General features: G+C 42.0%; 1 protein-coding gene across 1 annotated transcript in view; it reads left to right on the top strand.

Moving 5' to 3' along the window:
* Positions 1-12,776, top strand: part of EXOC4 (exocyst complex component 4) — a 533,911-nt gene that overhangs the window by 241,713 nt on the left and 279,422 nt on the right. The window contains exon 10 of the mRNA XM_006030683.3: positions 4,104-4,200. Coding sequence (XP_006030745.1) covers positions 4,104-4,200 — 97 coding nt within the window. The remainder of the gene's footprint in view (positions 1-4,103; positions 4,201-12,776) is intronic.

The raw sequence follows: 12,776 nt of genomic DNA, 5'->3' as shown, positions 1-12,776 counted from the left end.
CTTAAAGTTAATAAAACAAACTATCCGAGGGAGATGACAGCTCGGAGAGAAGCAAAAGAAGTTGGGGATGGCTTTGCAATGGAAAGGTTTGTTGCACTTTTGCACCTTATTTGCACATCTAGGACATCACTTGAAATGAGCTTTCTATCTCGGTGCATTTTTCCCAGGTAAAATATTTTAATGTAAATTAAATTGCTTTTTTTCCCCCTTTGTAGTGCCCACCTACACAAAGAGCATTCATGATTATTAATCGGAGGTTTGAATGGTGGAGAAGAATAAAAAACCCATGTTCTTCTGTCAGAGTGCTGGTGTTCCCAGCACTGCTTTTCCTAATGCTTGAATAATGTGGCCAAGTAGATGAGACAGATTGTTTTATTCCTTGCTATGAAGTTCATCCCAGTCAATAATATTGATTAGTGCAGGGTGACTTGATGTAAGAAGAACAACACCCTTTTCTTAATTTGAGCCTGTATTTCCTAGTTCATGCCTCAGTAGTTCATGCTTGAATGAGTTCTTCAATAAGTCAGTTAGTGACAGACCCCATTGGAAATTGCAGCATCTGACATTAATAGGAGAAGTGAATAATTTTCTTTTCTAAGAAGTGGTGCTGCATTTCTCTTCTCCGCATTTAAATTCTACAAGTTAAAAAGTTAAGATGAACTTTTAAGTTTTTGAATCCCAGTTTCTGTGAATCATCCTCTTCCGTAATGGCAGCCAGGAAATATTTATACACTGCACCCTTAGCTATTTCTGTGTACTCGGTACACATTTTGTTAGCCAGAAAATTTCAGACATCTTAATGTGCCCTGACTCTTCTGTTTTTACACACATGGGGGAAATAAATTACCATGTCAAAATAGCTTAGGTAGATCTAAATACTTATAGTTTATTTTGCGGGGGGGGTCGGTCTTTTTATAGTCAAGGCACCTTTGATAGATTCAAGGCACCCTTTGGAAAATTTCGATTCTTAGTCAAAAATCAAGTGCAAACTACAGAAACATAATAGAGCAGTTCTGCTGTTGCAAAGATCTCAGAGTGCAACAGGTCAGAAGGTTTTTAATGCTTTGGGTTCCCATTTGAAACCTCTGGGTTTCTCTTGTGAATCATGTTTGCACACCAAACAGAGCTACCATTGTATGGGACCCCACATCACCCTTCAAAAGGATCTCCAGGCACCACAAGGTGTTCTGGGAGCCTGGTTGAGAATCACTGGTTGATAAGGTTACATCCCTGCCTCTACACCTCGAAGTATCTTATCAGCGATGCCTACAGTATGGCATAAAGATATTCTCTAACAGAGTCTGGCCATGTGCGGTTTGGTATTGCGGGATCACGCCTGGGAAAGCCTGCAAGCTACTTTTGATTCCCTGTGTGATCTTGGGCAGGTCATTTCTCTTTGCCACTCCCAGGGGAATCGTGACAGCTCTTTGAATCTATATCGCTGCTACAAGTTGTTATCCAGAGCAATACGGACAATTGTCATCAATACCTGACTGGTTCTTGGTGCTGCGATTGCTTTCAGGAGGCCACGCTGGATACCAGCCAGCAGTTTGGGCCATGGAAACATCTCTTTGAAAGGAGGATTCATTTTTTTGTGTGTGTTTTAATTCAATGGTTTAGACTTCTTTCCCTCCCCCCACTCCAAGAGTCATTCTTCCCACATCTTAGCATCTCATGGTAGTTGCATACCAGGGTCTTCTAACTTAGTTCTCTGGTGTCAACTTGTTTGATTTCAGTGCTTTTAGCAATGTAGACAGAAAAGTGACTGTTTAAAAAATGGTATTAGGTTTTGTACCTGTCATTTATAATTAATGGAGAATTCACAGATATCATAGGAAGTGAGGTTTGGAAGGGGCCTCAGGAAGGCACATCTAGTCCAACCCCCTGCTCAAAGCAGGACCAGCCCCAACTACATCATCCCAGCCAGGGCTTTGTCTAGCCGGGTCTTAAAAACCATCAAGGATGGAGATGCCACCACTTCTTTAGGTAACCTGTTCCAGTGTTTCACCACCCTCCTGGTGAGAGAGTTTTCCTAATATCCAACCTCAACTTCCCTTGCTGCATTTTGAGCCCATTGCTCCTTGTTCGGTCATCTGCCCGCACTGAGAACAGTCTAATTCATGCTCCCTGGTCCTCCAAAAACTACAAAGCATCTTTAACAAAGTAAAAATGAGCCCTCTTAACACTCGGATCCCTTAAGAAAAGATTAATCCCAGGATCTGGAAAGCCTACTTAAAATTGGCCACGAGGGGAGTAGGGTTGCATTTAAGATGGCCAAAACTAATCAAAAAGTATACAGTGCTGAGTGGCAAGGGAGCTGGACCGAGCAGGTAGGTGTATTTGCCCATTAGCAGGGAGTCCGCATGCAGGATTTTGTTACCTGCGGCCAAAGATTGCTCTTCCCTAGCTGTTTAATTAGGGCTAACAGGAGTTGAGGTCTCGTTATCATCTAGGGATGCAATACCCAGAACCAGTGGAACAGAGGAGTGGGGAAATGCCAGTTTATTTTGCCTGTATCTGTGATCAAAGGCAGTTGATGGTGGCACAAACATATATACGGATGTAAGGACACAAGATGGATATTTCTTTCCTATTTGTAAGACTCGTAGTCTAGTTTTGAGTACCGTGAATTGCACTTAGTATGTGTGTGTGCTGTGCTTTCAGTAACTCCTACTAGACATAGCTTTCTAATGAGCTCCTGCAAGTGAATGTGCCAAATCTGATGTGCTTATTTTTGCTGGAGCTGAGAAATGCTGTTTTGCTCGTAATTGCAGCTTAGACAGCTTAGATTTCTGCAGGGAAGTTACAGGAGTCAATGTGGGGAGATTGTTTGACTGTCTTTCAGAGATCTAAAAATCAATGGCGCTAAACAAAACATAATAAAAAAAAAAGACAAAGTTAAATCATCATGCAATGCACACTATAAAAACGAAAGCTGTCCAAGGAGCCCAATAATGGCATCATATTTACTTTTGAAAGCTATGGAGGGCCTTACATGCGATAACATTTTGTGCTTTTATGGGGCCTTTCATCCTGGACACTTAAATCACTTTCCAAGCATTATGTGGCCAGGCTTCCAAACATCTCTTCAAGGCAGGTAATCTCCCTTTTGGCAGGAATAAGTGTCTTTAGCTCAAGCAATAGAAGTGCTCAGGCCGTTGAGAGAGGATGGTATTGTCGCAGGACATGACCTGGGAGCCCAGGGTTCAGTTCTCTGTTCTCGCGTATGGAGGACTGGTGCAATCTGGGTGGGGAAGTCACTTTAGTTCTGCGTCTTAGTCCCTCATCTGTAGTTGACAGTGGGATTTTAAGGGGTGCTGAATCCTAATAACACCATAGCATCTCTCACAACTTGAATAATTGGGTCCAGGTTGATATCCGAATGCTGAAGCACGTAATGATTGTCTCGTGACCTTGGGCAAATCATTGAGTTCAGCTGCGACAATTAGATTAGAAATTGGGGCTCAGATATCCTCAGTCCTCTAGATCAGTGGTGCTCGTTGTTTTGGTCCATGGGCCAAATGAACAGTGTGGGGCTGGTTTGTGCACTGGATGAGACCCTGTGCGCTGGAATTGGGCCTGGCATTGCCTTTGTGCTCTTGTATCGGGCCCCATCCGCCCAGCCCTGCATGCCACGATTGGGATGCCACGCTGCCTCTGCCCAACTCCACGCTCCAGGACGAGGGGCTGCAATGCACTGCACGCCCGCTGTAGCAAGCAGGGCTGTGGCCCGTGGAGAGCCCACGCGGCACTGGGGCTGGATCCGAGCACCCCTCCTCGAGATCCATCTCTTGGCCAGTACCCTTTTGAATAACAAGGACAGAAGTTGTTTGCTGCAGGTGGTGTGTTGTATGGTACATTCAAAATCTTGCCTATTCAAATAAAATAAGGGAAGTAGAGTGTGGTATTCAGAGCACTGATCCATCACATATACATGCTGTATGTCAAGACCGGGGGGTGGGTAATGCCTAAATATTTGCTTTGGGCATTTGTGAGGTTATATACAATATTTGCTTTGGGCGATTTAGCGAATTTTTATACAAGGGATGTGTGGAACCAGCTTGAAAACTTACTTGTTTTCCTTTTAAATGATCACTTTCTAGGAGGACCTGACGATAATTTAATCGAAGGCGGCGGATCAAAGTTTGTCTGCAAACCAGGGGCCAGAAACATTACGGTCATCTTCCATCCATTACTCAGGTAAGATTGCTTTGTGCATCTGTAGATAAAAGTAAATAATTGGAGCAAATAGAAACCACGTATTTTAACCAAGGGGGCTTGCGCATTGTTTCCAATGGGAGTGGTGGTTTCAGAGATGAATTTCACAGCAATAATGATATATTCGTGTATTTATGTTGTCACTATAAAGGTTTTCTTCGTATGTGAAAGAAAAATAAAAGCAAGAGCCCAGGTACCATTGTTGTAGATATAGACAGACAAGGTTCCTTGGGTGAATTTGATATCTTTTATTAGACCAACCCAAATGGTTGGAGAATAGTTATTAAGCAAGCTTTCGGGTTCAAAAACCCTTCGTCAGGCTCAGGAAGCTGCAGCAGTTGGTGTGTGAAGAGCGCACACCAACTGCTGCAGCTTCCTGAGCCTGACGAAGGGTTTTTGAACCCGAAAGCTTGCTTAGTAACTATTCTCCAAGCATTTGGGTTGGTCTAATAAAAGATATCAAATTCACCCAAGGAACCTTGTCTGCCTATGTCCTTAGACCAACACGGCTACATCCTAAACCCCTGCAGCATTGTTGTAGATATGCACTTTACCTCTTAAAACTTGCCAGCACTCCTGCTGGGCTTCCTGGCTCATTCGACCCCTTTCACATCAAACAATGTAATTTATTATTGATCAGCGCTGGGAAAAGTTTAGGAATAGTTGTCGCAAATTGCTTATCATTCGCTGTCCATTGTGCTTAATAAAAGCCAAAGGAATATTTTATGCGCTGCCAGGTAAGTTAATTCCTCGATAAACAGGTCCAATTTATGGACTGCAAATTAAGTCTCGGTTCTGAAGTGCAGCACCAGGTTTCTAAAACACATTAGAAATTCTCAGCTGAAAACTCATCGAGGGCCCTTCGAACTTCAAAATATGTGAGCTGAGGTAGTTGGTAACGGGAGGGTTATTACAGCTCTGTTCAGATTTAATCTCGTTCTTTCCACTCTGCGACTCGCTGATTAATTTTCTTTTCATCCTCAGCGGTGAGGAACATCAGGTTTGTTTTTTCTGTCCGCCAGCTCCTCGCTCACATCTGGTTTCCTTGCAGAATTCCCACTTCTATAGTGTTGCCTGCTTTTCTCCCCGGTTGCTAGCAACACAGACCCAGAACAAGAGCATTTCCTTCTCCCACCCCCATTACTTGCTTTTAAAAATCACTTATGGCCACGTACATTTCTGCCACCAATTTGGGATCTGATCACGAGTTGAGAGGAATGCCCCGATTGCTTTTGAAGTCAGTGAGAGCTGTAGTCATTCATCATTTCTCTGGGTCAGAGATGCAGAGGAAAGCATGTTCCTTGCCCTGAAGCAAATACCCGGCTACAGATCATAGATACTTACTTTCAATTTGCATTTGTACTCCAGGCGCAGCGCAGCTGGGGGATTCGGGCAGGGGGCTGAGACGGGACGCCAGCGTTTTAGTGCTGCCTTTGCCACTGACTTGCTGAATGTTCTTCGGCAAGTCGCCAAACGTTTCTGTACCCAAGGATCCCCAGCTATTAACTGGAGATAATGCACCTTTTACATACGTAATGCATTCTCTTTTTTATACACCCTTGCAGTACGTGTGTCGGCTAGATTTACTAATTAAGATTTGTTAGGCGGCTTGAGGGAGGTGAATGGAAGAGGCTGTATGTATCCAAATCATTTATGTGAGAGTTTTACTGTGAGCCTGTAGCAATAAATGGATTAGGTTATTTTCGTTAAAACAATTTATTCTCCCCCCGGCTCAGTTAAATTGGAAGAAATATTGATTGCAAACTTCAATGCTGTTTTTGTTTTTTTGTTTTTTCTTCCCTTTCTTTTGACAAGGAGGTTTTGCTATGCATTTAGAGTCCCCCTTTAATGAATTAGTGATAATTAATAACTACCACAGAAAGAAGCCTTAGCTTGCTAAAGCATATTTCATAAAGGCATCAACCACTTTAGTGTAAGTAATGTACTGTTCAGAGCGAGCACTTCACTTGGGTATACAGTCTTAACTCTTCATCTTTAGAGACTCTGTTGGCTTGTCACTGGCAATCAGATATTATTTTATTGCTGACACTCTACGAGTTGTTGAGACGAAATGAAAATCTTATTTTCCCTTTTTCTCCCCTCTTCCTTTCACTCCCAGCTGACCCTCCTACCTCCACCCCACCCGGTCAAAAAGATGACACATTTTGAATAACAATTTTCGTGATACGCTCCGGTTTCATTACCAGCGTGATGGGTAGGCAGTGGAAATAATTTGTGTCACAAAAGCCGTTACAGCAAGATTTATGATTGAAAGATCTTGGAGTACAATATGCCCGTCACCCAGTGAAAAAGACGGCATGTGCAGCACCTTAGCTTACTTTTGTGGAGTAGGACATCAATAATGGCAGGAAAGGAGGAATGGCTTTGTGGCACGCATTAGCCTTTTCTTACCCCAGTGCGCTGCACAGGGAGGCACGTGCAAGGAGGGGAAGAGGTTTTAATAATAAGATGCGTTTAGTGTAATGCCATTACCCATATCCATCAGGAGAACAAATTGGTTTGCAGGAGACCCGGCTATTTGGGTCTAAATGGCCACTCTGAACCCCGATCTGTGTGTGAGAGCTGTCTCGTCAAAACTTAGGTCAAAGGTTCCTGGGGTGGAAAGGCATTGGTTTCCAAAGTACAGTTTTTTGGGATGATGGTAGGATTGACTTTTGCATAACCCCTCCTCCCAATAATAATGAAAAGAAAAAAGCTTTAAGGCATTTGGAAAAAAAAAAATACAAGTCACACGTGAGCTTTTCTTAACTACCAGCAAGCTGCTTTACCAGGTTAGTAATTTGACCACTGGCCCTAGAACGTCATCCTTGACGAAAAGAGCAGATTTGATGAGGTTTTGATAAAATATCATCATCCTTCGGCAGAACGCGCAGAGCAAAATCTTACAATTGGTACCTCTTTTCCTGACTTTGGTAGCTCATCCTATACTTTCTCGTATGCAATCCCTTCCTATCATAGAGGTATCTGCTTTAGAAATGCTTATTTTTTGTTTCTTTAATTTTCCCATTCATTATTAATCCCTGTGATCATCGCAAGTCACTCTTCGTGGATATCAAAGTTTGTATGTTTATCTGGATTTTTAAAAATTGATGTTTTATTTGAAAGTGGAGTTTTTTTCCCCCTTATTTTTATTAAGTTAGGAAAGTTTTAAAAATGGGAATGCTAGCTGTTCTTTATTCAAGCACTTATTGACTGTGGAAGCAGTGAGTCGAAACGGCGTCGACTGATCTGATGATGTAACACTCCAGGCTTATGTTTCGCTGTCTTGAGTACACTATCACTTAATATCCTGCTGAGTTGAATCTTGTGTGAAGAGTTGCAAACCATAACCTTCCCGCTCTCCTATCCCTGGGTTTGAATTAATCTCGCGTTTTGTGTTTCTGCTCTGAAGGGTGGCCCTTTATAAATGGTATTGTAGGACTCCACACTTGCTGCATTTCGGTGATTTCTCAGTAAAATACGCTCAGATTATATATTTTTTTATTGACCGCTCTTGAAGTTGGGCTCTGAAAAGTAAGTTGGGTTCCTCCCTCCTCATATGAGAGGATCACATCTTGATCCAAAGACCACTGAAGTTGACTTCACTGGGCTTTCATTGAACCTACGTCAGCTTTGTAGGACTACAAAGAATGAAAAGCCTCAAGCGCTTCTTTTAATCAGTCAAATCAACAGAAATCAATCTGAATACGTGCAGAGGAGAAGATGTGTTGGATAAGAAGGTGCCATTTGTATGTAGAGTAAAACCCCACTTGAAAAATAACAAATGCATTCTTTTTTTTTTAATTTTGCTTCCAAGGTCTTGCATCCTATTACCCCAGACACAATGCTACCTTCAAAATGTCAAAGAGGACAAGTATGCAAATCTTTCCCAAAGCCTGCCTGACTTAGCATTTACGTGGAGTAGCAAGCTAGAATTGGGAAGGGAGCTTCGGTGCCTCTGAGGGGCGTGGGTCCCGATTTCCACCAGGACAAAATGAGATGCGCACCAAGCCCCAGATTAATTACCAGCATTTAATGATACCACCTCCCACATAATAAATGAATAGTGGATTTTTTCGAAGACAAGTGGGTATTCAAAAGGGGTTGATTGCTGGGAATAGATTTTTTTTTCCATCAGGCTTTCAGTATATGAAAACTAATTGCATTTACAAATTGAAGAGGAATACACATCTGATTTTCCTTAATTACATACTGTGGGAGGTAGTGAAGTATAAAAGTTCGCTCCATGAAAGGGTCCGGTTGCTCTCTTCATCCAGCACTGGTAACTGGTGTCTGTTGGAGTTGTTAATGGGCTTGGGCATAAGTGGGGTTGGGCTGTGGACTACCGTCTCCCACCATTGCAAGGAAACGTGGTGGACCACATCCGAAGCCCTTTGCATTATGAAGTTTTAGCAGTCTGAGTGACGTCTGTTGTAACATTTGTTTTGTGATGGGAGGGTTTTTTTGGGTTGGTTTTTTTTATTTTTTTGTTTCAGCTGGCATTTGAAAGACACTTGGCTCTTCAGGGTAATAATCATTTTACATATGCTTTATCGAGTATGTTTATTACCAGACAATTGAAGAACAGATGTCTGCAGTCTTGAGGCTGTGGGGGAAGGACAGGAGGGAGCTGGAGATGTAGGGGATAACAGCATTTCCAATTGTGAGACACAGTTGATCCTTATGCAGTTGAGCGCCATTTGGATGCGGGGTCTCAAGGCTGCAAGGGTTTCCCTTTTTTATTCATAGCAGCCATACTCCATTAGGATCAGGCAGCAATTAACAGGGTTGCAGGGTGGAACAGGGAGCAAAATGCTCATCAGCCTCGAAGGGACCGTCGCTTCCTAGCAAGCCTGTATCCATCGGAGAAGAAAGGGTAGAGAAGCTCTAAGCTGTCTTGGCACCCCAGTTTACCTGCCTTTCTGATGGACAGTGTCTGTCAGACGGAAAACTAGCTGCCTGCCCGCAGGGAAAGATTTCAGCCTGGTATCTGTGATGGTAATCATTGTGTGCAATTACTAGGAGTGAATAGTAAAAGAGCAATTGTGGCTTAAAGTGAAAAGAAATAATAAATAGGAGCCTGCCATCTTGATTATATGGTGGTGGTGCGTTTGCCGTGTAAAGCTACACCTTAGTGTTTGAGTGCATGAATGAAAGGAGATATCTCCAAGTCACTGCTAGGTAAGTTTTTCTTGCTTTGATTTGCAGGGAGAAATTTTAACAAAGTAAACAATTAAGGACATTTAAATAAGGCCCGTGATGTGAAAGCAGCCGTGCTTGCCTTACACTGCTTTGTCATCCATTCAGTTACATGGGGAACGATGGATTTTTTAAAGAGATATATATGGTTACATTATCGTGCTGGCCATGTATGTGCCCTTTCCCCTTTTAGGGACAAAACCTAAAATATGACTGTCTACTCATGCCACCTATTGATGCCAACCATGCTGGGAGATCTGGTAGATAGTATGTAAAATAGGCATGTCAATATATGTATGTGTATTTATTAGTTGCTATGATTGTAGCTGTCTTAGGTTCAGAATTAGAAATAATTGCAGCCAACTTTTCCGTTCAGTTCATAATGGTCACTCAGGCGGCTTTGAACATCTGGACAGAAGTACAAGCTGGTAGCGATTTAAACGTACGGCTGCGTCACTCAAACAAAAGCATCCACATGCATAATTAAGAAACTGTCAGTAGCTTATTGATAATGCTTTACATTAAGGTAATATTTATAAAGCTTTAATTATTAATGTTTCAGAGAAATAGTTTTAAAGGAGTCATGCAGTAATGTGTTGTAGGTGTATACTATAAAACTGCTTTAATATTTCATGTTACTTAGGATGCTATAATACACATGACTTATAAATGAGGGAACATGCAAATGTTGGTGTTTTGTAGTGTATGTATTATTATTTAATGCTTTTACAACACATGATATGTTGTCTTAAATGTTAGGAAAATATTGTTGATATTTGAATTATTGTAGTAATGATGTTGAGTAGTTTCAGGCCCCACATTTGGGCTTTTACCAACTAGTATTTGAATGAAAATGTATGAGCTAACTTGGAGAAGCATTTCTCTGGACTTCCAGAGAAATGTGCATAACGGCGTTGCACGGTGCTTAGCGACCAGAAAATTAAAATTAAGCCAAAATGGATTTGACCCCTCTAATTTCATGGTTCAAGCTGAGCGCGTTCAGCAAACAAGCAAACCCGTTTAATAGGACAGGAAAAGTAGGTTTTAAAATCTCTTATTTAATAAACTAAGATTTTGTTTTCAAATGTAAACATTTCCTTGCTAAGTTTTAACTTCTCTGGTCCCCTCTACATTTAATGCCTCAATTAATGTTAATTGTGGCACAAATGGCAAGGGCGTTACACGTGCACCCAATCGAAGGCCTTGTAAAATGGCAAATCATCTGTAAAAATGGTCTGCGTATAATGAACATATACTGTATATATACTGAACTTATAATGAAGACTATTTTTATGGCTAGTTTGTATTACACTGAATGTTTAGTGGATCCAGGGCTTACAATCAGCAGATTATTAGCCCCAGCTCCTAATTGCACCAGGGCCAGTTCAAGACCTTGGTGTATTCTCCGTTAGCTGATTGCTGGCCCCCGCCCCAACCTTATAGGCACCCAGCTTTCAACTTGCAGGTGGGCAGAGAGCCCAGGATTATGATCCCAAGCTCCCCCTTGCACTGGCAGGTAGAAATGACATGACTGACATCTGATCACTGATCCCCAAATCTCGTCTCCTGCCATGCTCATGTGGCATAGCGGAAGGTGCAATTGTTGGGCTTGGGGATCAGATCTCATTATACCCGTCAATGTGTGCTAGGAGCCATGGGGGTTTTTTAAAAGCAGCCATTTATTTGTCAAGAATAAAACTGTTTCTGATTTGTCTGAAGACATCTCCTTTATAGTTGCTTGTATATTTGAAGCCCTGTACAAATATTAGTCATGCTAAGCACCACTTTCAGGAGGTGAGTATTATCCCTGCTTTCCCATTGAGTAAATTAAAACAGAACGACTATAGCTCACACGGGCTCAACGATAAGGTGATGACAGGCAGGATTCAGGACTCAGAGGATCTTGACTTCTGATTCTTAGTATGTTAATAGTGATGCTTAATATTCAAATCTTTATTTTGGCATTGGTAATGCTCATTCGAGAATAGCGGTGATGAACATTTTATGCAGCTGCGTTTATACTAGATGTTTACTTCGATTGACCTCAGTCTCAGGCAACGAAATCTTAAGCGAGCAATTTGACATCCACCTAGTTAATTTTTCCTCCCTCTGGTTTAATGAGTATTTAGAAGACGTTTAGTTGATGAGTCCCTTGCTGTTGACATTTAGTACTTTATATCTGTCAACAGCGGGAATGAATGCTTCTTGTAGGCGCATCCTAACTCTCCTTCCTTTGACAAGCTCTCATAAAGTCTGTGTGGCTGAATTACAAAGACACATTTCAAAAATCTTGTTGTGACATTGCTAAGAAGAGGGTTAGTTCTGATTCAGGTCATTGCGAAAATGAGGTGCGTGTGCGGTGGGGGGGTTGAGAATCACTCTGTGTGTGTCTTTTTTTTTTTTTTTTTAATGCTTTATGAGAGCTGACAATCTTCCAGTCTGTGTCTGATTAGAGATGACAGTTTATAAAAACCTTAAGGTAAGTCTGCTCATTTCCTGTGACAGCAAATAAAGTACCCCTACCTCCCACACAAACACGCGCGCGCCAAAAACTCCTAATATGCGGTACATTCATCTTGTATTGTCTGTCAAAGAATGCGGCACATCCGATCTGTCAAGGTTTGAGTTTTCAAACATGCCTCATCTATACTGTAAATCAAACAGCTTGTCATAAATTTCATATCTCTGCAGCTCCTCCTTCCTCTGGAGCAAAATCAGTGCAATCCCGAATAAGGTGCAAGTGTCAACGTTACATTGCACAGAACGTCCTAGTCTGCTCGCAGGTTTCAAACCTGGCCGTGGTGAGTACCGGAGAGAAGGGAGAAGCTATTTTTTTTTTTTTAGCCTGTAACTTCCACTTTCCTGCTGGTTGATAGCAGGTTATTAGTTATTTGCATCGTCAAAGCTCTTTGCAAACATCGGCAAATCTTCACAGCAGCTGCCTGAAGAAAGCCGGTGAAGTATTTGGTGTCTGAGATGTTGCTAACGGCCATGGAAGCAGTGTGTTGGGAGATTCAGGATAAGAAGTTAGGGTGTCCTCGGTTTATCACTGGTCCAGCACGTCTCGTCTCATGGAGCATGCCACGTATGCTTCTGCAGCCAGGTAAGTAGGCCTCTGTAATAAAACATGGAGCCCAGCAGATATAAAAAAAAAAATTAAATAAGTAAAGCCAGGTAACTATTTGAAAGAAAACTCTGACACACGTTCCAACCTTAAGCAACTTTTCTAGTGCCTGAAATGCAAGCACGTCTTTCTGAAGATTTCACGTGGCTGAAATGCTTTTGTAGTTTGATCCTTTTTGCCATCTTTTCATAGTTTCATAGTTTCTGGGGTCTGAAGGGACCTGAACAGATCATCA

This window comes from Alligator sinensis, unplaced genomic scaffold, assembly GCF_000455745.1.
Source record: "Alligator sinensis unplaced genomic scaffold, ASM45574v1 scaffold64_1, whole genome shotgun sequence".
In the NCBI taxonomy this organism is placed as follows: Eukaryota; Metazoa; Chordata; order Crocodylia; family Alligatoridae; genus Alligator; species Alligator sinensis.
The sequence above is the reverse complement of the archived record's forward strand: the minus strand, read 5'-3'. Positions and strand labels throughout refer to the sequence as shown.